At 56.5% G+C, this 27,991-nt stretch overlaps 4 protein-coding genes and 1 long non-coding RNA gene across 5 annotated transcripts; all 5 read right to left on the bottom strand.

Annotated features, from left to right (window-relative positions):
* Window positions 1-16: 16 nt before the first annotated feature.
* Window positions 17-4,766, bottom strand: LOC100858603 (adenylate cyclase type 10-like). Its single transcript, XM_040655898.1, has 10 exons — window positions 4,625-4,766; window positions 4,003-4,286; window positions 3,432-3,565; window positions 3,174-3,296; window positions 2,317-2,571; window positions 1,526-2,064; window positions 1,300-1,407; window positions 956-1,134; window positions 382-580; window positions 17-276 (listed from the first exon to the last, which is right to left on the bottom strand). The coding sequence occupies exons 1-9, from the start codon at window positions 4,736-4,738 to the stop codon at window positions 391-393; spliced, it is 1,926 nt and encodes a 641-aa protein (XP_040511832.1). The 5' UTR covers window positions 4,739-4,766; the 3' UTR covers window positions 17-276; window positions 382-390.
* Window positions 4,767-4,778: 12 nt separating this feature from the next.
* LOC121108318 (adenylate cyclase type 10-like) lies at window positions 4,779-7,656 on the bottom strand. Its single transcript, XM_040655896.1, has 6 exons — window positions 7,635-7,656; window positions 7,243-7,432; window positions 6,244-6,296; window positions 5,875-6,028; window positions 5,011-5,203; window positions 4,779-4,847 (listed from the first exon to the last, which is right to left on the bottom strand). Exons 1-6 carry the CDS (start codon window positions 7,654-7,656, stop codon window positions 4,779-4,781), a joined length of 681 nt encoding a protein of 226 aa, XP_040511830.1.
* Window positions 7,654-10,175, bottom strand: LOC112530638 (adenylate cyclase type 10-like). The gene is made up of 6 exons (XM_025145040.2): window positions 9,974-10,175; window positions 9,626-9,719; window positions 9,377-9,465; window positions 8,672-8,863; window positions 8,350-8,471; window positions 7,654-7,768 (listed from the first exon to the last, which is right to left on the bottom strand). Exons 1-6 carry the CDS (start codon window positions 10,163-10,165, stop codon window positions 7,672-7,674), a joined length of 786 nt encoding a protein of 261 aa, XP_025000808.2. The 5' UTR covers window positions 10,166-10,175; the 3' UTR covers window positions 7,654-7,671.
* A 452-nt stretch (window positions 10,176-10,627) lies between these two features.
* ADCY10L5 lies at window positions 10,628-11,949 on the bottom strand. The gene is made up of 3 exons (XR_005842643.1): window positions 11,847-11,949; window positions 11,212-11,250; window positions 10,628-10,739 (listed from the first exon to the last, which is right to left on the bottom strand). It is a non-coding gene; the product is annotated as an adenylate cyclase type 10 like 5 (long non-coding RNA).
* A 10,631-nt stretch (window positions 11,950-22,580) lies between these two features.
* Window positions 22,581-27,691, bottom strand: LOC107052384 (adenylate cyclase type 10-like). The gene is made up of 11 exons (XM_040655895.1): window positions 27,584-27,691; window positions 27,197-27,283; window positions 26,571-26,854; window positions 25,999-26,132; window positions 25,740-25,862; window positions 24,754-25,137; window positions 24,090-24,595; window positions 23,864-23,971; window positions 23,520-23,698; window positions 22,946-23,144; window positions 22,581-22,840 (listed from the first exon to the last, which is right to left on the bottom strand). The coding sequence occupies exons 2-10, from the start codon at window positions 27,254-27,256 to the stop codon at window positions 22,955-22,957; spliced, it is 1,968 nt and encodes a 655-aa protein (XP_040511829.1). The 5' UTR covers window positions 27,257-27,283; window positions 27,584-27,691; the 3' UTR covers window positions 22,581-22,840; window positions 22,946-22,954.
* Between the last annotated feature and the right edge of the window lie 300 nt (window positions 27,692-27,991).

The raw sequence follows: 27,991 nt of genomic DNA, 5'->3' as shown, positions 1-27,991 counted from the left end.
CCCGGCCCCACGTCTCAGTTCTTTTACGCATGCGTGGTATCTCTTGCTGGTTGTCTGGTGGTCTTTCTGATGAAGGCCATGGTCTTCCTCACTGTATTCTTTCACCTGGCTTTGGCCGGTCCTCTCATCGGCTACAACTCCGTCCACCAATTTGTTGCTTCTTTGTTAATTTGTGGTTTACTGTCCTAGCCTGCTGTCTGCATTCCAGACGTAGGGTACCTGAACGGTGTCACTTGGAGGAACAGGAGACCCGCTGTCTGCACTCGTTGTCTAAGCCTGTAGAAAAGCATCGGTTATCGGCAGCCAAAAGCTGGCTTCACAAGGCCACATCTGCAGCTGCCAATTCAGCATGCCATGAAAGCACATAGCTTTTAACCTGACCTATTTTCCTTAATTCAAGGCTTGTCCAATGTGTGAGTCTGCTGCCTGATAGGAGTGCATCTTGCTGTCCGTGTTGGCCTTCATGAGCGCTGCCAGGCGGGAGAACCTCTGTCCGCCAGATGTGCCCTCCTGGCTGTAGAGGTCCTCGAGCAAGGAGAGGCATCTGCTCCGCTGAACCAGCCAGGCTTGCTTCTTCCTCCTGCCACGCAAGAGAAACCGTTGGGCCCAGAGGCACAGCTGTGGAGCACTGAGTCAGACAGGGCAAGGGAAAGCAGGGCGGTGGGGCTAGCCAGATACATTGCTGGAAGAAGGGATTTATCTAGATGACTCCGTGACAGCATCCCTCAGCACAAGCTGCTTTTTACCCAAAGGTGTGCATTCTTCTCCTGTGCTGTGCAGGGGAGGCAGCGTGAGGCAGCGCCATCCCTGGCTCTACCCACACATCACGCCTGAATGCCTCAGTCCTGCTAAGGCTTGGGAAATGGGCTGAAACCCGGGCAGGCCTGGGCCTGGATGCGTGGGAGCAGGTACAAAAGGGCTCTTCCTCTCCCGCGTGGTCCCTTCTGTTGCTTACCGAGCCTCCTGGGGAAGGAAGGACGCTCTGCCTGTGGCCTGAGGAGCACGCTTCAACCCTTCCCACAGAGACTTGACAAAGGCCCCGGCACGAGTCCGGGGGAACCGCTTTTCCAGCAGTCTCAGCGCCTGCCTGCTCATTTCCTTGGCCAGCTTCACACATCCCACGTTACTGCAGACCTGTACAGGAAGAGGAAGGCATGCAGATGTGGAGGACTTGCCCAAGACCTGCAGAGACTGCAGAAATGGACCAGGGGCTGGCTGTGGCAGGAACATTCCCTGCCAGCAGGGGAAGCGTATGGCTGCATCTCTTCGGACACCCTCCGCTTTTGCCTGCCTCTTTACCTCTCCTTTGAGGCTGAAGAAGATGGCCTCCTCAAAGCGGTCGATGGCATTTCTTTCCTTTTTGACGGAGCTCCTCAGAGCCTCTGCTTCGCTCAGCTTCATGAGGGCCTTGGAACAAGCACACAGACAGCAGGTGAGCATTGGTGCAGAGCCTGCGGCCAGCCCCGTCAGCCCTCAGGCCTCCTCCCTGCTAATGCAGCTCGTGCTGGCTAGCAGGGTAACTCACCATGTAGCTGTTGGAGACGTGCAGGTAGGCAGCCGCACACTCCAGCACATAATAGAGGGCTTGGGAAGTGCTGCCCATTGCCCTGTAGTGGCGAGCCAGGGGCACAAGCACTGCTTCGGCGATGGCTTCGCACTGGCAGGAGCACTCGCCACCGTCCTCGGCCCGCAGAGTTGTCTGCTCGCCCTCTGCCAGAATCTCGCCTTCTGCAGGGTGGGTCCTGGCCCTCCTCAGGTGTTCTCCAGCAACTACCAAGGCCTCCCAGCTGCACCAGTCATCCTCATCAGCAGAGCCCTGGCAGCTCCCCTGCTTCTGGGGGCTGGAGACGCCGAAGCGGTGGAAGGCCACAAAGTCCCCTCCGTGGCACCTCTGGCATTTGTGCGCATGCTTCTCCAGGAAGGCGGCACACTGGCGGTGAATGTTCACCCTCTCCCTCGTGGGCCACAGCTCGTACGTCGCCTCCCACAGCAGTGGGGCGCAGAAGGCCAGGACGTCAGACTGTTGTTTTCTGGACCCCGTGTTCACGGAGGGCCTCTCCACCCCTGCAAGGCAATGAGTCCTGGCCTCAGCCAAAGCGGGGGCCAGACCTCAAAGCTGCCCCAACTGGGGCAAAGGCCACACTTGGGTGAGTGCTGCTGCCGTCTGAGCCCAGCCCGGGCTCCGACCAGCGCCTGCTAGCACAGTGGCAGAGGCACTTCCAACAGCCACTGAGAATCTCTCTCTGCACAAAGGTGTGTGAGCAGGGCCCTGTGGAGCCCCAGCGCTCCTGGGCTCACGCTGCAGCCACCACTTACCGCTTCCTGCCTGCCCGGAGGTGGCCGGCCCCTCTGGAGCACCTTGCACGTCTTCCGGCTCCTCTGTGTTCTCCAGCCGCTTCAGGATGTTGTCCTTCACCAGCATGTCCAGCAGTGGATTAATCCACTGATTTACAGAGATGGGAAGGATGTGAACCAGCTGCTGGGTTGTAAACACCGGCCCTATGATGGCTGCAAACTTCAGAACCATCTGCTTCTGTAGATCCATCCGGTCCAGCTCAGCCAGCGCAATCTCTGCCAAGAAGAAGCAACGCATCTCTGTCTTGCCTGTCCCTGAGCCTGAGGTTGGAGAAGCCAGATAGTTTCACCTGAGCAAACGGGGAGGACTTTGGCCTCCCTTCCTCAGGACGGCACCTGCTGGGCAACCAGAGCCCAGGGTTGATATCTTCAGGATGGCTCCGCTTCTCCCACAGTCACAGGCCACAGGAGCCAGGGAAAGCAGAGGCACTCAGACAGACAGACGCTCCCAACCGGTGATGGGGAGGGCACGGTCCAGCAGGTATGCACGTCCCACCTACTAGGGGGACCTACTAGGTCTGTACTGGGTTCATAGCCAGCAGTGCACACAGAGAACACAAAGCATTCTCACCAGCCCAGAGCTAGACTCAGAGCTCCCCCACCCATGGTGTGCAGCTCACCGGTCAGCTCAGAGCTGGTCCACTGCCAACAGGGGAAAACCACAGCCTGCTTGGACTGGAGTCACCTTCCTGGCTGAGCCCTGAGGCTGAGGGGGTGACTCTGCAGCACGCAGGTGCTCAGCCTCTCTCTCACCTGCACCCCAGGAAACGAAGCTGGGGCACAGCCACAAACTGGACGAGCGCTGCTCAGCTCCTCACCTTTCAAGGCAAACGGCAGCATGGAGGTCTCCAGGTTCACGTCTGGTCTGATGGCACACATCCTTTCTCCGTCACACCCGCTACCCGGGCTTGAGGCAGCTGTGACAGCGGGTGATGCCTTGGCTGCAGAAGACAGGGAGAGCACGGGGAGCATGAACAAGGAGCTGAGCCGGTGTTTTGCCAAGGGAGCAGCAAGGTGCGGCTGTGCGGGAGAGGATGCACCACAGCCAACAGCTGATTGGCAACAAGGGTGCTTACCCATCAGGCTCTGCCAGCTGTCCTCTCCTTCCTTCGGCCTCCCGGTGTGCAACAAGAGCATGTTGTTGCAACGCAGGGAGCGCAGCAGTTCCTCACAGTAATATGGGATGCCAGAGCTTCTCTGGATCAGGAACCTGGGCAGGAGCACAACCGACACCAGGGAAGTAAGGTGCAGCACAGTTCTGGTGGGTGGTGAGTCACTCGGGTCTCGTAGGCTGAGTCACTCGGGTCTCGTAGGCTAACCAGCCTCTTCAACCTGGCTACGCCTGGCTTCTGGATGGGGCGTGAGTGCCTGGGGCCCCCCAGACCCACAGCGTTCCTGGGAATCCATCAGGAAAGGCTGCTGGACAGTGCCTAAAGCACAGAAGAGCAAGCCACAGCAACAGCAAAGGGCTGACACCATCCACACTCTACTGCCTCGTGGCAGTTGCCCATTCTCAGCTCACACCTGCTATGGCCAGGCTTAAGGAGAGACCCATCAGCCCCGTGGCTGCCTTTTTTGCAGGGCGATTCCCAGCCGTGGTCAGCATAAATGCAACCCCTTCAGAAGAGCTGCCCGACTTGGCTTTACCTTGCCAGCTCCCTGGGGATGCTGCGCACTCCAAGCTCCTGGCAGGCTTTCCGCACCACGTCTGAAGCTTTCAGCCCTTCCAGACGAAGACAGGTGATTCTCTCCGATGTTGTGCTGTCCGTGGCAGCTTTGAAAATGTCCTCTGCTCTGTCACGGCCCGGAGCTAAGCTCATGACCATAAGGACCGTGACGCTTTGGAGCAGGGGCCACATGATAGACCAGGACTCAGAGTCCACGAAGTGGGCGTTGTCGACGAAAAATATGCCAAATTCCCCTCCAAGCACCTGAAAAAAAAAAAACAAAACAGGTGGTTCTGAGTGGAATCTGGTGGATTCTTGAGTGTCTTCTGGGGAGGACTTTCTCTCCTCAAGACAAGGGGATAGCCAGAAGCCTCTCCTCGGCCACCTCCCTCTCCAGGAGTTTAGCAACTTTGCTTCTGAGAGACTGTAAGGCCTCCTCTAACATCAGTTCCCCGGCAGAAGGAGAGAAGCTGGGCAAAGTTCTTGAAGGGCCATGACCCGGGCGCCTCATCCTGCCACCCCCTCAGGCAGCTCCAGCGCGGAGCCCGCAGCCAGCACGGTTGTTTGGCTCCTGTGAGGCGGGAGGAGGGAGACGTGCTCACCTTCTGTAGCACTTGCGTACAAGTCAGGTGGAACGCACTGTTCCATTCAGTGTGACGCATCCTGCACACCTCGTCTGTGATGGGAAACTGTCCAGGAAAGACAGAGAGGAACATAGCTGAGGGTCTAGGCACACCTATCCCGCAAAGCAAGACTTCAGAGCAGAATGCCTCTGCTCTTGCGTGCGGCCAGCACCAGCCCCCCTTCAATGCCACTTCCAGGTTGCTGAAAGAGACCCAGGGCACATGCGTGGCACAGGAGCACCCCACGCACAGGGAGACTCCTGGGCACAGGAATCAGACAGGTGGGGTACGAGCCCCGCGAGTCCCAGCCCTGAGCTGAGCTGCTCCCAGCAGAGCATCCAAGCAGGACAGCCTCTCGCTCTCACCTCCACTAAGAAAACATCATTGAGCAAGCAATAGCTGCTCTCTTCTATTGTGCCTTGGAGCACGGTCTGCAGGGCGCGCTGCCTGTCACTGCAAGTCTCACCGGCCTGGAGACCCAGTGCCCTGGCCACCAGCAGACGGATGGCAGAGAAGGGCTGCTTCAAGTTCTCCTCTGCCAGTTCCACAGCGTTGACCCTGCGGTGCAAAAGCAGAAGGCGCTGAGATCCAGAATTGCCTCCCGGTAGCTCCAGCCTGCCTGGACAGCAGTGTTTTATAGGTGAGCCGCCTGGTCCTTTCTGCAGAGGAAAGCGGGACTCTCCAAGTGCGTCGTGGAGAGGACCGAGCTTTCCACTCGTCGTATAAGAAAGAGCCCCCGTGGGCGGCTGCAAGCGGGTCACTGGGAGGGCTGGCCGCGGCCCCTGCGCCTCTGCAGCCCCAGCCCGGCTCGCACTATGCACCCCCTGCAGAGGCACTCATTGGGTTAAGAAGGAAGGCCTCAGCAGGTGGCGGGTCTGTGTCTGCCGCCCGGCCCGCAGCAAGGCTTTTCTGCCCCAGTGCTCCTTCTGGAAAACAGCCAGAGGGCAAGCAGCGCTTCTGAGATGGGCCACCTTGCTTCCCCTCAGCTCCTCAGCTGGAGCTCTTTCCGTCTCTTTGTGCTCGGCCCAGGGACAAAGGAGGAGAACAGTGGCTCACAGAGCCAGCTGGAACTCTCTGAGGAGGTGGGTACTGCTTGGCTGGGTCCGCAGCAGGCTTTTTTGGGAGGCTGCAGTGCAAAGGCTGGGCACAGCAGCACCCGAACTGCGTTCTGCAAACGCCAGGGGATGGGTGGCAGAGGGGTGCCAAAGCGACAGCTCCACAGTGCTTACCTGTGCCCAGCAGCCCGGCCTAAAATGGCCAGCTCGGCAAGTAAGTGGCTCTTTCCAGAGCCTGGAATGCCCACAAATGCCAGGACGTGTGGTTCTTCCAAATGCTTATAGGCCTCCAAGCAGAATTCAAAGCGGTCAATCTCTGCCTCCCGACCTGTGCAGACCCACAAGGAAATGAGCTGCTGCAGCGTGCTGAAAAGCGGGGAGCCCCTCTACTTCTCTCCCCCATCCCGCAGCAGAGAGGGAGGGAGGGAGGGAGGGAGGAAGCGGCTGCGTGGCGCTCAGCTGTGTGCCAGGGGCAACCCACAGCAGAGCCCCCAGCACTGGGCAAAGGGAAGCAAGTGGGTTTCGGATGAGTTCTCCACCTACCCAGCAAGGGACCATAGGGTGACCTCTCCTCGGCAACGCCCACGTCACGTTGTCTAGAAGGGGGAGAAGAGCAAACAGGAGTCGCCTAGTTGGTCAGAAGCCGGAGCACGCAGAGCCTGCTGTGGAGGAGTGGAGACCCCCCTCTCAAGCAGCATGTTACTCCGAGCATGTTCCCCTGGCCAAAGCTCAAGGTGACACACCAGCACAGCCTCGAGCATAAGGAAGCCCAGCAGCCACAGCACGACAGCCGAAGCTAACAAAAGTCCCTTGCCGGAGGCAACAACCAAAGAAATCCAAGATGAGGAAAGAAGCCAGGCTGTACTGCTGGCTAGCTGACTGCGTTGCCAGCCTGCACACGCAAAACAAGCCTCTTGGAAAGGAGGACCCGTGTCACTTAGCGCCTTGGGATGCCCAAGCTGCTGGCACCTTTGGCTCAAGTCTTGCAGCGGTTTCCAAAAGACGGTAGCGTTCGTGTTCAAAAGGCCCTCCACCGACAAGGTCAGAGCCGGGCCCAGAGGAACGGCAGAGGACTGAGCAGGAAGGCAGGAGGAGGCAGAGCATGCCAGCAGCCCACCTTTCCCCAGCGGAACACGAGTGACCCAGAGCTTCCTGCTGGGAAGCAGCTGGGGAAAAAAAACCCACCCCATGCCGCAGAATGACCACTGGCACAGTCTTACGCGTGGTGGAGCAAAGCACAACACAGCAAGCTCAGAGGAAAGCCGCTCGGACAAAGCGCGCAAGGCTACCCTGTGTGTCCAAAGACAGGCCAGCCTTCCCCATCCCGGTGCCATCATTTCCACACTCTTAGCAGCAAGAGGCACAAGGGCACAGAGGCAGAAAGCAGACCCGCACCAGGGCTTCCGATTTTCTCAGCCACAGGCAAGGGAGGTCTGTGGGAGAGCAGCCTGGTCTCGCTGCAGAACTCGAGCCCTCTGCTCGGCCAAGGTCGTACCCCTGAGGCCCCTCTCCCCTCACGTGCACAGCTCAGAGAACACTTACTGCTTCTCGGTGGTCCCCACGTATTGATAGACAGTGGTGGGACTGATAACGCCTTTCAAGTTTCTCTTTGGTAGCGCTCTGAAGCAGTAGCTGGGCAGGCGAGAGGCCGCGCAGGTCTCTGCATCACAGGACACCACCCCCGGGTAGGCCACCATCATGCGGGCGGCCAAATTCACCTTAAAGCCAAGGGCTGCCACAGAGAAAGAGCATACGTCAGCGCAGTTGGGAAACCTTCAAGGCCAAGGGCAACCTCCCCTCCCGGCCACAAGCCAACCCAACTGCAGGGTAAGCGGACCCAAAGGGAACCGCACGTCTCTGAGCCCATCCTCCCGCCCCAAGGCCCCAGCAGGCTGTAGCGTGTCCTTGCCTCAGCCCAGCCGCCTCGTCCACACCGATGCACTGAAGCAGACCCATGCCAGCCTCACACTCCTAAGACAAAGGAGCCCTACCTGTGTGTTCAAACCTCTCGGGATGGCCAGTGAAGCCGCAGAACGCTGCCCCGCTGCTGACCCCAACAGACACTAGCCTGGCACACAGAGAGAGTGGCGTGGATTCAGCAGCAGCCCTGCTGCAGTCCTGCTCGCCCCGTTCCATCCCTTCCCACCTCTCCCCCCCCTCCTCAGCACTGGGACCACACGCACCAGCATGGGTCCTGGGGACTTGGAGAGCTTGGGGCGCAACACGCCCCGGTGGCAGGGGACGTAGGTAGGGCACAGGCAAGACCGTTTGGAGCCCTCCCCCGAGGCCTGATGGCTGCAACCTGCACCAGGCCACAGGCTCTTCTCCTTAGCGGGGAGGCAAGCAGCTGCTGCCTGCACAACACTCACAATGGCAGCCACTGGAGGTCGAGGGACCGGGCCCAGGCCTTGCTCCTGGCCTGAGGAGCTGAGGAGCTCCATGCCCTGGTGAGGGCTCGCTCCGACACGGTGACTGGCAGGCGGCACTTGGGGGGACTGTGCCTGGCTGCCGTGGGCTAACCTGCCACCTCTGAGACACCGCCTCCTTCCTGCCAGGGGCGAAGGAGGACAAGCCAGAGGGCACGTCTCTTGCTCATCATTCCCCTCGTGCCGTCCCAGGCAGCACACACGCCCCATAACGTGCACTCACTGGAGTTTTCTCAGGCCCATGGAGGTCATGTGGAAGATCTGCATAGCGCATTCCAAGGCGTGGGTGATCTCGTGGGCCAGCTTTTCTCCAGGAAATCCAAACACGCAGAGGAAGGTGCAGCCCTGCAAAGAAGAGGTGCAATACATCTTGTTCTACAATACCGATGGCCAGCAGCTGATGCATTCCACCGCAGGCACCGGGGAGACCAGCGGAGCTTCAGGTCAACCCACAGATCCCAGCAGCCGGGCAGAGCGGCTTCCCATTCCCCTGCTGCCAAACAGGCAGAGGCACCCCAGGGGTGCGATGGCTGTCACGCACTCACTTTGTCAAACAGAAGAGTTTTGTTGATTTCACCCTTGTGAGGGCTGATGATGCCTGAAATCGTGTTGCTGCAGTCACCGAGGCTGCTGCTGAGCTCGATTGCGTTGATCCTGTCAGCAAACTTCAGCTGGACAAAGAGGCTGGTGACGGGCCGTAGCTCAGAGCACAGCTCCAGCGGCATGTCCTCACGAAGCTGCAAGAGCAGAGCACAACAGCTTTGCCAGCCTGCTCTCCCAGGGGCTTCTCTGGGCCCACAGCAGACACCGAGGGAGAGCAGGCGTGCAGGCAACGCCAGGTGCTACTGGAGGATGGGGGAGTCCTCCCAGGTACCGAGTCCTGGCACAAAGCTGCTCTGTCCTGTGACACGTGCAGACACGAGGGAAGACTCTTTGCCCTCCCCTAGGCTCCTGAGCGGGATCTTGTCCCGGAGCCCCCCGGAGGCTCCCGCCCCCATGCCTGCGCAATCTCCAGAACAACAGCCGTGCAAAAGACAGAGGGAAGTCTGCCTCTCACCAGACGTGCCTCTCAGAGGAGCTGCACAAACGGACAGCTTCTGGGTACGTCTGGCCCCAGCAGCCCTGGCATCTCTTTTCCTCCGTCGGGCTCTCGCCTCAGACTGCACTTTCTTTTGGCTGCCCATTTTCCCAAGAGCTCCACACTGTTTTCTGCCCTCCCTGCACGCAGCCGCCAGCAGTGGTGGCCATACCTTCCGGAGAACAGCTGTCGATAAGTACTTCTCCAGCCTCGCTGCCAGTTCAGAATCATCGCACATCCTAAGAGTCGGCCTTCGGAGGCCTAAGGAAAGGAAACGCAGGCCGTCACTGGCAGGGCAGGCCTACAGGGCCTTGGGAAGCTGGACACGGCGAGGGAAAGATTCTCCTGTGCTTGCTCCTGTTCGTGCCTGTGAAGCAGGCAGGGCCCACCTTTCCAGCCAGTCACAGGACAAGGAACTCACCCGTCCCTTTCAAATGCCTCTCCCCTCTGGCACTGCTCAGCTGGACTACAGCATCTTTCCATTCTCGGCGAGCTAAGCGCCTCATTCCCACAACCTGAAGACACACAGGAGGAAAGGAATGCCACTGGCCTCCCCAGAAGCCCCAGGGCACGGGGCTTGCCCCTCCACTCTCACTTCCCAGAGAAGGGCAAGCCCACCTCTCTGGACTTTCAGCTGAGGTGCAAGGCCAACAGCTTCGGCTCTCTGCCTACGCTTACGGTTACGGCTGTGGCCACGTTCAGCCTCTCAGCCGCCTCCCCACCCAGGTGCGGGTCTTCCAAAGGGCTCCAGGACACCCCATCCACTCACCTTCACGGCCCCTTTGCCAGCAAGAGGCTTGGCCCTGATTCGCTTCTGATCACACAGCTCCCAGCAGGTCTGTGACAGCACTACCTCATGGGCAGCCGAAAGCTTTTGGGCCTTGACAACTTCGTCCAGGGCTCCGCTGCAGACGAAGAAGAACTGACGATCCCCGCCTCTGACGGACATGAAGGAGAGCATCCCGGCGGAGATCCCTGGGGAGAGAGAGACCAGCGGCGTGAACACAGGGAACCTTTGGAACTCGGCGGCCCCCAGCTGCACAGAGGCTCAGCTGACACCCAGCCTGGAGACAGGCCCAGGGAAGGGAAGGGCCTCGTGCGTCCTTCTCGGGCCCATACCGCCACGGGTCCCAGAAACGGGCGTTTCTACCTCCCAGCGGGGTCAGACGTTGGGGCCCCCATGGACGGAGCAGGCTGTGCTCTGGGACCCTCACTGGGAGCGAGGGGCCTGTGCTACAGCTGACGCGAGGCAGGCAGGGAAGGAGCCCCGGCCTCCCCCGCCCTCGCTGCCTCCTGCTTGCCCTGCAAATGCTGGCAGGGGAGGCTATCCATTGGCTCTGGAGGGTACTGGGGCTGTGCATGTGGCACAGCTGAGCCATCTGTGCCCGTACCTATCTTCAGGTGGAGCTTGAGACCACTGTGTGTGTCATAAGTGCCGTACTTCTTCTGGACCTTCCTGCAGCACTGCAGCGCCAGGTTGATGGCCGTAGGCAGCTGAGGCCCTGCTGCTCTCCACAGCACCAGCATGGCATCCCCTGGGGAAAGCGAGGGGCTGGTGAAGGCTCTCCCGAGGGCTGACTCTCCCTCAGTTGCATCCAGCCGCAGGGACAGCAGCAGGCAGCTGGCCGGCGTGCCGAGGAAGAGGGGATTGTGGGAGGGTGGCATCCTGAAGGACCTCCGGGGCAGCCTGGCCTCAGGGACCCCTCCCATCTGCTGGGCCAGCCACAGCAACCTCCAGGGCAGCAGAGCAAGAGGGTGGGTGGTGGGGGACAGCAGTGAGGCCAACACTCCCCACCGCGAGCGCCCCTCGGCACTGAAAGACGGGGCTCCCTGCCCCCCCCACTCCCCCACCCCCCACTTCTCCTGCAGGGAGAAGCCCTGCTCAAAGCTGGAGGCAAAGCAGTTCCCCTTTGCTCTCCGCAAAAAGCAGAGTGGAACCCAGGAGGCTTCCGTGGGAGACGCTGCGCATCAGCAGGACACCGACTCTGCCTCCTCCTACGTACACACCTGCAAACTTCAGGATGTCTCCTCCAAAAGCCAGCACCTCTGCAGACAAAGAGAAGGAAAAGCAGAGTTACAGGGACACCTTCATCCAGGAGCCACGGGAAGAGCCACTGCGCCTGGAGAGGAGCACCGTGGCGGTGCAGGACCAGGCCACGGCTCCAGAAAGCCCTGCTCCCAGGGCCGCTGCAGCCACAGCCCTGGAAGCCGCACAGCTAGCAGGGAGGCAGCGCCTTGAGATGCGGTGCACAGCGTGGTGGAAGCAGGAGGGCACCTCTGGAGTGCATCTGCTCCAGCTCTGCGCACCCCTCTGCTGAGGCGGAGACACCCGGAGCCGCTTGCCCGGGGCCACATCTGCAGGCCTCGTGAAGACCTCTGGGTGGGGATACCCCCCCGCCTCCCTGGGCAACCTGCGCCGCAGCTCAGTCGACCTCACCGCAGAGGCCTCTCCTTCTGCCCAGCGAAGCCTCCCGCCTTTCAGTTTGTGCCCACCACCTCTTGACCCGGCCCCACCAAAGACAGCCCGGCTGCGGCTCCTCGCCCCTTCCAGGCAGGCAGGAGCGGGCGGCCCAGCACGGCTCTGTCCACAGTGAGCGAGCCCCAGGGCTCGATGCCCGACAGCCCAGCAGCACGGCTCTTACGTTCCAGAATGTCACCCATGTAGGCATTGAGGGTTTGCACCATCTCCTCAGCTCCTCTCTCTGGGCCGCTCTGCTGGATGCACTTCTCTGCCAAGGCAGTGAAACCTGCCAGAAAGACAGCCGCAAATCAGGACACCTCTGCGTGCACCGGTAGCTCACCCCTTCCCCGGCCCCAGCTCAGCGCTCGTCACAGCCATGGCTGACGGCCCAGGAGAAGCTGCCCGCTCTTTGGGCAGCACGGCAGGAGGCCTGCACAGTGACAAGATGGCCACCCTGTCTCGCAGCAGAGCTCCCGAGGGCCTGGAGCGTCCCATGGGCTCATGTCTGTGGGGGCTCCGCCACGCCCAGCCCACCTGAGACATCGGCCAGGAGCAGCACTCCCTCAAAAATCATGGGGTAACCAATGTCTTTGAACTCCTCACGGAGAAGGAGGCTGGGGAGAAGCACCACTTTCTTCCCCAGATCGGAGTAGTAGTACTTCCTCTCCCAAGCAGAAGCCATTGTCAGCGCCCTGTGGTACCGGGGTACCTCAGAACAAGACGACCGTGCCCCGCTGCGAGGGACGAGGACGAGACGCCCACCGCTCCAGGCGGCACAGTGAGCCCAGGGCCGCTCTGAGGGGCGGCTGACCCTCTGCCACAGTGACATCACAATCACCGGGCAGTGATGTCCTCCATCGCCTGGGATGTCGCTCTGGAATGTCATCGCCGACCTCCCAGAGAGCTGCCCTCTTTGGGGCAACGCAGTGGGCTGCCAGCGCTGTCCTCTGTAGCCCGTGCGTGGAGCAGCTGCCGCCGTGACCCAGGCTTCCCCCTTGACACCGAGCCACGGCCTCCAGGGCTTCCTCACTCGCTCGAGGACAGCGCCCAAGGCAGGCTGGGCCCGCTGCCGAAAGAGCAGCCGCTTCCCCCGGCAGGGAGCGGCCCAGGGCTGTTCCCAGGACTCCGAGACGCCTCAGGCACGGCGAGCCGGGACCCGGTCCCCGACGGCAGCTGGCTGAGCAACGGAAGGGCGGGCAGCGCGTGCGCGCAGGCTGCTTGTGCTGGCTGTGACTGGGTGGAGTTCCTTCTCTTTGCGGTGGCTGTTACGGTGCTGTGTTTTGCAGTCGTGATGAGCGCCTCATCCCGACTGGGGGCTGGGCCGGTGGCCGGTGCACGCAGCCGGTAAGCGCGCAGAGTCGGAGTCCACGCTGAGGTGTCTGCTTTAATTCTGCACAGAATCAGGTGCTTGGCAGTCCTTTGCAAAGCCAGCACGCTCCCAGACGGAAGCGTGGCTGTTGACACACAGCTGTGGATGTGCACAGAACTGTTTCTCTTTGCAGTTTGTAATTGCTTGCTCCGTTTCAGGATTGCAATGGGAGCCATAGATAGTGTAAGCCGTGCTTGAGGATGAAAGAATTTCTCTGGTTGTGTAGTGTTGCAGACATTATGCAACAACAGGCAGAAGAAAGCAGATGGAGCTTGAGGCAATAGCTGATTGCCATGAGCCTCGCACCCTTCCCTATGCAGTTCTTTTAACCTTGCGCAGACCTTCTGCGGCTTTACTCATCCAGTATAGAGCAGTCTCCAGTTTACAGTCTACAGACCGGTAGACCTTCTGCAGCTTTACTCATCATCCTGGGCTGAACAACATCATTTCTGTGATCTTTGTTCAACTCCAAAGATGAGGAGAGCTCCCATTACGGAACGGCTGCTGCTGGACCTCCAGCATCGACTCTGTGCCTAAGGAGACTTCCAAAATAAAGGTTTTAATGGGGAGAAAGTCACTTAATTTTCTAAATAATCACTTTCTAAAACATTTCCCAAGTTTGTTTTTCTTACCTGTCGCCGACACCTAATTTATACTAATACGCCTAATTTATCCTTAATGGCGCCCTAAAAGAAGACTTAGGATCACAGTGTTTGCTTCTCCAAAAGCGGTTTGAATAACGCTAACGCCTCCGGACCGCACGTTGGCAATTTGCTCGGGTGAGTTTGGGAAGGGTTGCGCTCATATGCAGGAAAATATCGCCCTCTGCTGGAGTTTGGAAGGATAATTGTGAATTTCATCAGCACGCGCGCACGCAGAAGTTACAACAAACGTGCAGCTCGTACAGCATCCTCCGGAGATAAGGCACACACACCAAACTACGGCAGGCTCTTACTTGCCTCTGTGCTTTTCTCAATCTCGGTCGTATTTGGTTTAGTATCTTAGCCTATTGCGATCGTTAGCCTTATTTCAATGACAGCTCTTTGGCAAGGTTGCAACGATTGGTCTGAAATGTTCCCTTGGCAAAGATGGGTTAACTGCTACTAAAATGCAGCCTGGGAAATCTGAATTTGCACACATCAACAAGAGAGAAAACCTGAACTGGCAGCCTTTTCCAATACTTTCACAGCACCAGCAGCTAAATTGTGAGAATTGCCATCAAAGTCATTTCCTTGGTGCTGAATCAATGGTTTGGATCCGAATTAGTTTGAATCATCTTCAGATACATCACTGACTTCTTCAAGTATATCACGACGGACTTTCAAGGCCAGGCTCTGAGCAAGCAGACTGAGCTGTGATCCCAGTTGATTGCAGGGGAGGTGGACTAGATGATCTGTAAAAGTTCCTTCCAGCTCTGAGGATTCTATAATTCTCTGGTTAGTCTATGTACGTATGGACAGATACAAAACACATATGCTCCTACAGACAGAAATAAACAGAAATATGTGGATCTGGTAAAATATCTCGACAGCTACTCCTGCGGAACAGATGCGTAGGATTTGGTAGTAGTTGGGGAGTGTCCCAGTTCAGGGGAGATGCTGTTCATAGATGTTCATAGATGTTCATAGATCCATGAGAGCTCAGAAGGTCTCATTTAGAATCACGGTCTACCTTGTGACTAAGGCGAGTTTCTCTTGTCCATAGAGTGCCTCTCGTCCATAGAGTGGCAGTGCAGTTTCCTCTTGCCTTAGAGACAAAACAAACAAACAAACAAGCAACACAGAAGGAAAAGATTGTGTTGGGGGACGGCAAACAGGCCACCCCTTTTATGACGGTGGATAAATTCACCAGATACTGGCTTTGGGTATCTGGTGGTGGTGCTGCGGCAGGGTGGTGTGTCTGTGTAGTGGGGACATTTGGTAAGAACGGTTTCACAGTTTTTTCTGTTGAGAGGCTAGTCTTGGCTCCGAATAGAGTACAGGTTACGGGCTGACCTAAGCTCTGCAGAAAAGGACCTAGATTTCCTGGTAGGTAACAGATTTTCCGTGAGCCAGCAGCGTGCCCTTGTGGCCAAGAAGGCCAATGGTATCCTGGGGTGCATTAGGAAGACTCCGGCCAGCAGGTCAAGGGAGGTGGTCCTCCTCCTCTACTCTGCCCTGGTGAGGCCACATTGGGAGTAGTAAGTCCAGTTCTGGGTTCCCCAGTTAAAAAAACACAGGGAACTTCTAGAGAGAGTCCAGCGAATGGCCACAGAGATGAGTAGGGGCCTGGAGCTTCTCGCATATGAGGAAAGGCTGTGTCCCCAGACATCAAGCCTTGCAGTCACCTGGCAGGCTAATGATGAAGCTAACACATTGGCTTAAGTTAGATGACTGGAAAACACATCAGCAGAAGTCATCGCCCACTGCCTGCATTGGAAACTATGACATGAGGAGCAGAAAACCATGTGGGCAGTGGCTAAAGTATGGGACTGCCCATACAGTTTCTGGATATTCACAGAATCACAGAACCACAGAACAGCCCGGGTTGGAAGTGACCTCAAGGATTACGAATCTCCAACTCCCCCACCACAGGCAGGGCCACCAGCCTCCACACTGAATCCTGGACCAGGCTGCCCAGGGCCCCATCCAACCTGGCCTTGAACAGCTCCAGGCATGGACAGGGCAACCACAGCCCTTCTGGGCAGCCTGTTCCAGCTCCTTACCACTCTCATAGTGAAGAACTTCCCTCTGGCATCCAACCTAAATCTTCCCTCCTTCAAGTTAAAACCATTTCCCCTTGTCCTGCTATTATCTACCCTTTCCAAGAGTTGACTCCCCTCCTGTTTATAGGCTCCCTTTAGGACTGCACACTGCTGGTTCATGTCCAGCTGCTCGTCCACCAGGACCCCCAAGTCCTTCTCCACAGGGCTGCTCTCAAGGGGTTCTTCACCCAGTCTGCATAAACACCTGGGATTGCCCCGGCCCAAACGTAACACCTTCCATTTGGCCTTAATGAACCTCATTAGGTTGTCATGAGCCCACTTCTCCAGGCTGTCTAGGTCCCTCTGGATGGCTTCCCTTCCTTCCAACGTATCGACTGCACCACTCAGCTTGGTGTCATCTGCAAGCTTGCTGAGGGTGCACTCCATGCCACTGTCTGTGTCACTGATGAAGATGTTGAAGAGCACCGGTCCCGAGACCGACCCCTGAGGGACATCGCTTGTGACCGGCCTCCACCCTGACACAGATCTGTTGATCACAACCCTTTGGCTGCGACCAGCCAACCAATTCTTAATCCACCAAAGCGTCCAGCCTTCAAATCCATGCCTCTCCAATTCAGAGAGAAGGATGTGGTGAAAGACAACACCAAAGGCTTTGCAGAAGTCCAGGTAGATGACATCCATTGCCCTTCCCCCGTCCACCGAAGCCGTCACTCCATCATAGGAAGCCACCAGATTGGTCAGGCACGAACTGCCCTTGGTGAAGCCATGCTGGCTGTCTCGAATCACCTCTTCCTCTCATATGTGCCTTAACATGTATGTGCCTCCTTCTAGGAGGATGTGCTGCATGCTCTTCTGAGGCACAGAGGTGAGGCTCACCGGCCTGTAGTTGCCCGGGTCTTCCTTTCTGCCTTTCTTAACAATGCAGCTCGGCAACCACATCAGCCATCTCTTCCAGAACCCTGGGATGGATGTCATCCGGTCCCGTGGACGTATATATGTTCAATTTCATGAGGAGGTCTCGGACAGTGAGATGGAACCTGCGCCTCTCACCCACGCCTAGATCTTCAGGGTCCTGGCAGACATGGGGAGGAGCCGGACCACCTGTGAAGACCGAGGCAAAGCACTTCTTGAGCACCTCAGCTTTACCCATGTCTGAGGAAACCAGCTGTCCGTTCTTATTTATCAGAGGGGGAACACTCTTCTTGGCCTGTCTCCTCCTGCTTATGTACCTGTAGAACCCCTTGGTGATATTTTTCACGTCCCTCGCCAAGTTCAGCTCTACCTGTGCCTTGGCTTTCCCAGTCTTATTTCTTCACGTGTGGACAACGTCCCTCTATTCTTCCCAGGCCACACAACCCTGCTTCCACTTTCTGTCCGTTTCCCTCTTTTCCCTCAGTTTAAGCTGCAGGTCCTTGCTCAGCCCTGCCGGTCAGCTGCCTCCCCTGCCCAGTTTCTTCTGCTGGGGGATTGATCTATCCACTTCCTAAGATAGAGGGCAATTCCACTGACAAAAGGCAGACCCCAAGTAGAAGCCTGGCTACTGTTTGTCAGTCTTGCTTCTCTGTATTGCGAGCTCAAATGTGACCTAATTGGCAAAACCCCAGAGATGCGTTTGAGTGAATTTCAGAAGATGCTTTTCTATTTTGAAAGGCAAATCTACTCATAGCTTGGCTTTTCCTGAGTGACAAAGCCCGTGCTTAGAAAGACATATTTCCCCTAGAATGGACATGAAAACTAGATGTTTTTACATTTTCCGGATCTCAAGAAAGGCCGAAAAAGAACAAACATAAGAAAGTAAAGAGTTTATTCAGATACAGTAGGTAAAAGAGGGTTGTCCAGTGTGGGAGTCTGCACACGCGTCGTATCTCTCGGTGGTTGTTTGGTGGTCTTTCTCATGAAGGCTGTCGTCTTCCTCACTGTGTGCTCTTTGAGCTGGGTCAGGTTGGAGGACCCTTGGCTGGCTTTGGCCGGTCGTCTCATCGGCTACGACTCCTTCCACCTATCTGCTCCTTCTTTGTTAATTTGTGGTTTACTGTCCTCGCCCGCTGTCTGCATTCCAGACATAGGGTACCTGAACAATGTCACTTGGGGAAACAGGACACCCGCTGTCTGCACTCATTATCTAAGCCTGTAGAAAAGCATCGGTTATGGGCAGCCAAAAGCTGGCTTCGCAAGGCCACATCTGCAGCTGCCGATTCAGCACCCCATGAAAGCACATAAATAGCTTTTAACCTGACTTATTTTCCTTAATTCAAGGCTTGTCCAATATCTCTGTTCCTCTGTCAGTTTTCCCATATCGCTTGCCTCTCTTCGGTCCTGACATCCCTGTTACACCTCGCTCCTAGTGATTTGCCTTCCTCAGCCTGTGTCTTTCCCAAACCTTCTTCATTTTCCAAACTCTCATCATTACAGAACCGACTAGCATTACGTTTCGGTTTCAGCTCCTCCCTTCCGGAGGCTTGCAGTGCTAACACTGGATTTTGGGTTTCCTTAGCTCCCTGCAGATGAGGGCTATCCTCACTTCCATTGCCCACCCCCCTTTTGCGAGCAGCACTGTTTACAGTGGCAGTGTCCGGCCCTGGCTCTCTCACTCCGAGCGTTCTGCAGGGGTTGCTCTTGGGCCAGCGCACATAAACTCACCTTTCCTTTCACCCTTTTGCCTTTTTACACTATTTCGCTATTCGGACCCTCAATTACACTACCACATACCCTCAGTTACGCTTCCATATACCATTAACAATTACACTTCCTTAATCCATCCAAACAGTTGGTCCCACTCCCTTCCAAGCCCACGAATCAGACAAGACAGTTCTCCAGTTTCCACAGACACCCCGTGCTTACTCTCGTGATTAGAACACTCAGTGGTTAAAACTGGTCCTCTTACTTCATCTATGTTTCCGGGCTCTCACTCGAGGCTCCTCTTGGAAATACCCCAAGAATTCATCAGCACGGCATCTCTGATAAAGCAGATTTTATTTGCAATTGCAATGGCACGCAGAAAACAGGATGACATCTTTTCAGCCCCATTAGCCGACGCTTCTCTCTTCCTCCCCTGGTTCCTCATTGGCTGAGTACTTCAGGTTCACAGTCTTCCCGACGCTCAACTAAACGTACAGATCCTGGCTAAACGTAAAGTGTTGCTAGCTAAGCGTATACTGCTAATTAATTGACTTCCAACCCTTGCTTACTCAACACTAGGCCACCACTCCCGGACACCTGCTCGTCCTAGGACAGAGAGAAGGCTGGAAGGAGGATGGAGGGAAGTATCTCTTGCATCCCTCTTGAGCCAAGAGTGAGACAGTTCGACCTCATGCGGAGGCCCTGGCTTCTCTGCTGCTTGCTAAGTCTGTTGTTCTTTTGCTAAGAGCCTCCTGGCAAAACAGAATAGCCTTTCAATACGCTTTGTAGTCTATCATACAAAAGCTGCAGCCTTTGTACTTGTTAATTACTTGTTCCTTACTTCACCTACCTACTAAGCATGCCACAACATGGAAAGTTTACCTAACGGCACTATTAGAGACCCCCCTTTGTCGGAATGAAGAGAAACCCAGAAAGAACTGTTAGTACCCACAAAGGACAACAGATGGCAGCACAGACCACAAAAGACTCCTCTTGTTCGTTCCAACTGCAGAAACAGCCTTCCATTCCCACGTTCCCCCCGGCTGATGGGTGGCGTTTCTCCACTGAGCCAAAATACGACCCCGAATGGTCTTTTCCAGAATTTCTTTGGACCCCCTTCATCCCATAGCAGCTGCTTATCCCAGCCGCTCTTCGGTACCGGGTGAAAATGCCCTGGGTGTGGCTGGATAATGGAGTCCACCTGCTTCCCCAGGGCACGGGAACACCGAGTTCCCCGGGCAAGAGTCGTGACCAGCGGCCCCCAGCAAGACAAGGCTGCCTCAAGCAGGGACTGGAATTCCACAGGTAACGTTTTTACAACACAAACATCGACCAGTTACAAAGACAGACAGTGACAATGACTAATACAGCAATCTGTACAAGGGGCGGGATCCCGCAGGAAGCTTTTTTGCTGCTTGCATCCCATTTCGGGGTCCTCTCAATCAAAGGCAAAAAGATCTCAACTCCCTGAGTCCCAAGAGCAGGTCCAGAAAGCAATTTTCTAGGTCGATCACACTAAACCCTTCATGTTCCTGTGGGATCAGACTCATTAAAGCATAGGGGTTCGGAACCAGGGGGCGTCGCTTGGGAATTGTTTCATTCATTTTTCTTAGATCTTGTACCAGCCCATAGGTACCACCTGCCTTCTGTGCTGGCAAAATTGGAGTGTAATAGGGTGACAGACAGAGTTCCAGAAGACCATTCTTAACCAAGGTTTGTATCACAGGCTTTAGACCCGTTATCCTTTCTAAAGGTATGGGATCTTGTCGCTGCTTCACAGCTTCACTCCCTCCTCGGACAGTTATTTTTTTCAGGGAGTGATTGTGAGTCCACCCCGGCTTCCTTGCCCTGCCCACACCTTTGCATTTATCTATTTTTTTCATCGTCGGCTCTTAGCAGATTCACTGACACCTTTCTACCTGTTTCACAAGTTCTCAACTGCAGTCCTCCTTTAACTATTCAGTCTCTCCCCAGTGAATTGGTCCCTGCTTCTGGCACACAAGACAACTGCCCTGTGACTATTTTATCTCCCCATTTTAATTCAGCAGTAATTCAAAAAGTGAAACTATCATTCCTGATCCCTCTACCTCCGTTATTCCTAAGGTGTTCCCAGTTAAATTAAATCCCAGTATTTCATAAGCTGAATTGATGACCAAGAGCAAGAAGTGATCAAACTGTTCTGCTAATCCAAGAGGATCTTTCATTAAAGGTTTAGTTTCCCTTTTGAAATTTCTCACCTCTCCACTCGCAAGTGGGGAGTTTACATCTCCTCTGTCCCCTGATAACATTGGAACTTCCCTAAGAGGATACACGGAAGTGCCAGTGGGGATAATGGTGTTAGATTTAGGAAAGGGAGAATTTATAACCTCCCTTTTGCATTGTTCCGATTCTCTCTTAAGCTGGCAGAGCTCTATCTTTTCAGTATCAGCACTAGTCACAGAGCTCGGTTCAGGTGGGCTGTTAAGGGACTGATCTGAGCCAGTACCCTGCACTCTGTCAGCTGTCTCCAGCCTCCCTCCTGTAGGTACAGGACTTGACTCGAGGCCAGGACGGCAAGGGGGGGAACACCGCTGCGTAGAGGAAAGTGAGTGAGTTTAATCCTAGGGAAAAGTACAGGGAGCACACAGCTTAAAGGATCCCGTCGGGGGTTTCTCTGTTCTTCCTTATCTACGGAATTTTATCTAGCCATGATTGACCGCTGCACTCCCTAAATCCAACAAGCAGCGTATGCGGACTCCTCCTGGTTATTCAGGCCGTACAACAACACGACATCTAATCATTTTCTGTTTATCCTTATCCCTGGTTCTTGAACTTCTCTTCCAGTTTTTCAACCTATTTCCTAAAGGACTTATAGCAGGCATGTACCGTCAAGCAACCCTTCTGGAAAGACGTTCACGTACAGCGTAGGAGTCCCAGACCTCGACCTCCAAGGCAGTACTTAATCACACACGATTGTTCCTACCTCGCTCTGTGCACAGAGTTGCCAGGAATTACCGGGTCAATCACACAACACCGCAGTGCCCGCTGTCCGTCCCTATCCCCCAGCTGTTCACAGATCTTGCCTCTGAAAACCATCCTCGGGTCCGCAGCCGGCTCCACAATGAACCACCGCTGCCACCCCACAGGGCTGCAGAAAAATGAGCGGGGTGCACCGTCCTGTGCTGCAGAGGCGGAGGCTCACCGTGGGCGACGCTGTTCCCGGGTTTCGGCACCAGACTGTGAGAAACACGCTCAAGATCAACAGTTTCTAATCAGGCAAAGAGCTCTGTGAAGAGCAGCTTATTCGTTATTGCAATAACGGGCAACACCTACTACTACTGCAGTAATAGGCAATCCCTACTGACAAGGGAGAAACTGCACAACTTGCCCGTGAAATCCATTCCGTGACATACCCTGGGTCCGATGCAGGTCAAGCCTCTCCTGGCACTCACTGGTTGAGCATCCCAGGCTCACAGTCCTCCGACGCTGTTGCTACGTTACACTTCTACGCAATGTCTGCTACCAACCTATTGTCTTTGGGTATGTTCTGTACCTTTGATGGCGATTGGAGGACAATCTTTTCAACAACTCACTTTCAACTTAGCACACTCGTTCCGGCCTGTACCGGACTCTCCCCTACCCTATAGAGTTACCTGACCTAGTGCCTGCGCCAACTGTACCTAGGTCAGATCACCCCAGCCTCAACTTTACTCTGTTCAGGAGCTTTCTTTGTGAAAGGCAACTTATCCTGTGCTACATACGGAAATACTGGAAATCTCCACTGCAAAAACACAATCTACTTCTCGCGCTTACGACTTACGGCTTCCCTGTTCCCAACATACCTGGTCCGCAGCCGGGGCTCTTTCCCTGCTCCATGGTGGATGTGTTGGCCCAGGGAGTCTTCTCCGAGAATCTCTCGGGGCGCACCAGAAGTGCCTCCTGGGCCGACCAGCCCCACGGCCCAGCAAAGAGCCTCCTGGCTGGCTCGCCAAATTGGCGTGCGGAATCACACTCTATAACCACAGAGTAGTTATAAAGCAGGTATGTTTACTCAGTGCTGCGCACACGCCGGATGCAGGGGGGTAATCCCTCCAAGCCTGCATACCACAGGTCAGGAAAGGCACACACTTCAAAAACAAGCTGCTTACATATGCACTAGCTGTCCAAGAAGAGGCTGGGTTATTACGATGAGTCCCCCTTCCACAAGATTGACATTTCCCCCTTCCCCCCCGGCCCCACGTCTCAGTTCTTTTACGCATGCGTGGTATCTCTTGCTGGTTGTCTGGTGGTCTTTCTGATGAAGGCCATGGTCTTCCTCACTGTATTCTTTCACCTGGCTTTGGCCGGTCCTCTCATCGGCTACAACTCCGTCCACCAATTTGTTGCTTCTTTGTTAATTTGTGGTTTACTGTCCTAGCCTGCTGTCTGCATTCCAGACGTAGGGTACCTGAACGGTGTCACTTGGAGGAACAGGAGACCCGCTGTCTGCACTCGTTGTCTAAGCCTGTAGAAAAGCATCGGTTATCGGCAGCCAAAAGCTGGCTTCACAAGGCCACATCTGCAGCTGCCAATTCAGCATGCCATGAAAGCACATAGCTTTTAACCTGACCTATTTTCCTTAATTCAAGGCTTGTCCAATGTGTGAGTCTGCTGCCTGATAGGAGTGCATCTTGCTGTCCGTGTTGGCCTTCATGAGCGCTGCCAGGCGGGAGAACCTCTGTCCGCCAGATGTGCCCTCCTGGCTGTAGAGGTCCTCGAGCAAGGAGAGGCATCTGCTCCGCTGAACCAGCCAGGCTTGCTTCTTCCTCCTGCCACGCAAGAGAAACCGTTGGGCCCAGAGGCACAGCTGTGGAGCACTGAGTCAGACAGGGCAAGGGAAAGCAGGGCGGTGGGGCTAGCCAGATACATTGCTGGAAGAAGGGATTTATCTAGATGACTCCGTGACAGCATCCCTCAGCACAAGCTGCTTTTTACCCAAAGGTGTGCATTCTTCTCCTGTGCTGTGCAGGGGAGGCAGCGTGAGGCAGCGCCATCCCTGGCTCTACCCACACATCACGCCTGAATGCCTCAGTCCTGCTAAGGCTTGGGAAATGGGCTGAAACCCGGGCAGGCCTGGGCCTGGATGCGTGGGAGCAGGTACAAAAGGGCTCTTCCTCTCCCGCGTGGTCCCTTCTGTTGCTTACCGAGCCTCCTGGGGAAGGAAGGACGCTCTGCCTGTGGCCTGAGGAGCACGCTTCAACCCTTCCCACAGAGACTTGACAAAGGCCCCGGCACGAGTCCGGGGGAACCGCTTTTCCAGCAGTCTCAGCGCCTGCCTGCTCATTTCCTTGGCCAGCTTCACACATCCCACGTTACTGCAGACCTGTACAGGAAGAGGAAGGCATGCAGATGTGGAGGACTTGCCCAAGACCTGCAGAGACTGCAGAAATGGACCAGGGGCTGGCTGTGGCAGGAACATTCCCTGCCAGCAGGGGAAGCGTATGGCTGCATCTCTTCGGACACCCTCCGCTTTTGCCTGCCTCTTTACCTCTCCTTTGAGGCTGAAGAAGATGGCCTCCTCAAAGCGGTCGATGGCATTTCTTTCCTTTTTGACGGAGCTCCTCAGAGCCTCTGCTTCGCTCAGCTTCATGAGGGCCTTGGAACAAGCACACAGACAGCAGGTGAGCATTGGTGCAGAGCCTGCGGCCAGCCCCGTCAGCCCTCAGGCCTCCTCCCTGCTAATGCAGCTCGTGCTGGCTAGCAGGGTAACTCACCATGTAGCTGTTGGAGACGTGCAGGTAGGCAGCCGCACACTCCAGCACATAATAGAGGGCTTGGGAAGTGCTGCCCATTGCCCTGTAGTGGCGAGCCAGGGGCACAAGCACTGCTTCGGCGATGGCTTCGCACTGGCAGGAGCACTCGCCACCGTCCTCGGCCCGCAGAGTTGTCTGCTCGCCCTCTGCCAGAATCTCGCCCTCTGCAGGGTGGGTCCTGGCCCTCCTCAGGTGTTCTCCAGCAACTACCAAGGCCTCCCAGCTGCACCAGTCATCCTCATCAGCAGAGCCCTGGCAGCTCCCCTGCTTCTGGGGGCTGGAGACGCCGAAGCGGTGGAAGGCCACAAAGTCCCCTCCGTGGCACCTCTGGCATTTGTGCGCATGCTTCTCCAGGAAGGCGGCACACTGGCGGTGAATGTTCACCCTCTCCCTCGTGGGCCACAGCTCGTACGTCGCCTCCCACAGCAGTGGGGCGCAGAAGGCCAGGACGTCAGACTGTTGTTTTTCTGGACCCCGTGTTCACGGAGGGCCTCTCCACCCCCTGCAAGGCAATGAGTCCTGGCCTCAGCCAAAGCGGGGGCCAGACCTCAAAGCTGCCCCAACTGGGGCAAAGGCCACACTTGGGTGAGTGCTGCTGCCGTCTGAGCCCAGCCCGGGCTCCGACCAGCGCCTGCTAGCACAGTGGCAGAGGCACTTCCAACAGCCACTGAGAATCTCTCTCTGCACAAAGGTGTGTGAGCAGGGCCCTGTGGAGCCCCAGCGCTCCTGGGCTCACGCTGCAGCCACCACTTACCGCTTCCTGCCTGCCCGGAGGTGGCCGGCCCCTCTGGAGCACCTTGCACGTCTTCCGGCTCCTCTGTGTTCTCCAGCCGCTTCAGGATGTTGTCCTTCACCAGCATGTCCAGCAGTGGATTAATCCACTGATTTACAGAGATGGGAAGGATGTGAACCAGCTGCTGGGTTGTAAACACCGGCCCTATGATGGCTGCAAACTTCAGAACCATCTGCTTCTGTAGATCCATCCGGTCCAGCTCAGCCAGCGCAATCTCTGCCAAGAAGAAGCAACGCATCTCTGTCTTGCCTGTCCCTGAGCCTGAGGTTGGAGAAGCCAGATAGTTTCACCTGAGCAAACGGGGAGGACTTTGGCCTCCCTTCCTCAGGACGGCACCTGCTGGGCAACCAGAGCCCAGGGTTGATATCTTCAAGATGGCTCCGCTTCTCCCACAGTCACAGGCCACAGGAGCCAGGGAAAGCAGAGGCACTCAGACAGACAGACGCTCCCAACCGGTGATGGGGAGGGCACGGTCCAGCAGGTATGCACGTCCCACCTACTAGGGGGACCTACTAGGTCTGTACTGGGTTCATAGCCAGCAGTGCACACAGAGAACACAAAGCATTCTCACCAGCCCAGAGCTAGACTCAGAGCTCCCCCACCCATGGTGTGCAGCTCACCGGTCAGCTCAGAGCTGGTCCACTGCCAACAGGGGAAAACCACAGCCTGCTTGGACTGGAGTCACCTTCCTGGCTGAGCCCTGAGGCTGAGGGGGTGACTCTGCAGCACACAGGTGCTCAGCCTCTCTCTCACCTGCACCCCAGGAAACGAAGCTGGGGCACAGCCACAAACTGGACGAGCGCTGCTCAGCTCCTCACCTTTCAAGGCAAACGGCAGCATGGAGGTCTCCAGGTTCACGTCTGGTCTGATGGCACACATCCTTTCTCCGTCACACCCGCTACCCGGGCTTGAGGCAGCTGTGACAGCGGGTGATGCCTTGGCTGCAGAAGACAGGGAGAGCACGGGGAGCATGAACAAGGAGCTGAGCTGGTGTTTTTGCCAAGGGAGCAGCAAGGTGCGGCTGTGCGGGAGAGGATGCACCACAGCCAACAGCTGATTGGCAACAAGGGTGCTTACCCATCAGGCTCTGCCAGCTGTCCTCTCCTTCCTTCGGCCTCCCGGTGTGCAACAAGAGCATGTTGTTGCAACGCAGGGAGCGCAGCAGTTCCTCACAGTAATATGGGATGCCAGAGCTTCTCTGGATCAGGAACCTGGGCAGGAGCACAACCGACACCAGGGAAGTAAGGTGCAGCACAGTTCTGGTGGGTGGTGAGTCACCTCGGGTCTCGTAGGCTGAGTCACTCGGGTCTCGTAGGCTAACCAGCCTCTTCAACCTGGCTACGCCTGGCTTCTGGATGGGGCGTGAGTGCCTGGGGCCCCCCAGACCCACAGCGTTCCTGGGAATCCATCAGGAAAGGCTGCTGGACAGTGCCTAAAGCACAGAAGAGCAAGCCACAGCAACAGCAAAGGGCTGACACCATCCACACTCTACTGCCTCGTGGCAGTTGCCCATTCTCAGCTCACACCTGCTATGGCCAGGCTTAAGGAGAGACCCATCAGCCCCGTGGCTGCCTTTTTTGCAGGGCGATTCCCAGCCGTGGTCAGCATAAATGCAACCCCTTCAGAAGAGCTGCCCGACTTGGCTTTACCTTGCCAGCTCCCTGGGGATGCTGCGCACTCCAAGCTCCTGGCAGGCTTTCCGCACCACGTCTGAAGCTTTCAGCCCTTCCAGACGAAGACAGGTGATTCTCTCCGATGTTGTGCTGTCCGTGGCAGCTTTGAAAATGTCCTCTGCTCTGTCACGGCCCGGAGCTAAGCTCATGACCATAAGGACCGTGACGCTTTGGAGCAGGGGCCACATGATAGACCAGGACTCAGAGTCCACGAAGTGGGCGTTGTCGACGAAAAATATGCCAAATTCCCCTCCAAGCACCTGAAAAAAAAAAAACAAAACAGGTGGTTCTGAGTGGAATCTGGTGGATTCTTGAGTGTCTTCTGGGGAGGACTTTCTCTCCTCAAGACAAGGGGATAGCCAGAAGGCCTCTCCTCGGGCCACCTCCCTCTCCAGGAGTTTAGCAACTTTGCTTCTGAGAGACTGTAAGGCCTCCTCTAACATCAGTTCCCCACGGCAGAAGGAGAGAAGCTGGGCAAAGTTCTTGAAGGGCCATGACCCGGGCGCCTCATCCTGCCACCCCCTCAGGCAGCTCCAGCGCGGAGCCCGCAGCCAGCACGGTTGTTTGGCTCCTGTGAGGCGGGAGGAGGGAGACGTGCTCACCTTCTGTAGCACTTGCGTACAAGTCAGGTGGAACGCACTGTTCCATTCAGTGTGACGCATCCTGCACACCTCGTCTGTGATGGGAAACTGTCCAGGAAAGACAGAGAGGAACATAGCTGAGGGTCTAGGCACACCTATCCCGCAAAGCAAGACTGCAGAGCAGAATGCCTCTGCTCTTGCGTGCGGCCAGCACCAGCCCCCCTTCAATGCCACTTCAGGTTGCTGAAAGAGACCCAGGGCACATGCAGTGGCACAGGAGCACCCCACGCACAGGGAGACTCCTGGGCACAGGAATCAGACAGGTGGGGTACGAGCCCCCGCGAGTCCCAGCCCTGAGCTGAGCTGCTCCCAGCAGAGCATCCAAGCAGGACAGCCTCTCGCTCTCACCTCCACTAAGAAAACATCGTTGAGCAAGCAATAGCTGCTCTCTTCTATTGTGCCTTGGAGCACGGTCTGCAGGGCGCGCTGCCTGTCACTGCAAGTCTCACCGGCCTGGAGACCAGTGCCCTGGCCACAGCAGACGGATGGCAGAGAAGGGCTGCTTCAAGTTCTCCTCTGCCAGTTCCACAGCGTTGACCCCTGCGGTGCAAAAGCAGGAAGGCGCTGAGATCCAGAATTGCCTCCCGGTAGCTCCAGCCTGCCTGGACAGCAGTGTTTTATAGGTGAGCCGCCTGGTCCTTTCTGCAGAGGAAAGCGGGACTCTCCAAGTGCGTCGTGGAGAGGACCGAGCTTTCCACTCGTCGTATAAGAAAGAGCCCCCGTGGGCGGCTGCAAGCGGGGTCACTGGGAGGGCTG

This window comes from Gallus gallus, chromosome Z (assembly GCF_016699485.2).
Source record: "Gallus gallus isolate bGalGal1 chromosome Z, bGalGal1.mat.broiler.GRCg7b, whole genome shotgun sequence".
Classification (NCBI taxonomy): Eukaryota; Metazoa; Chordata; class Aves; order Galliformes; family Phasianidae; genus Gallus; species Gallus gallus.
The sequence above is the reverse complement of the archived record's forward strand: the minus strand, read 5'-3'. Positions and strand labels throughout refer to the sequence as shown.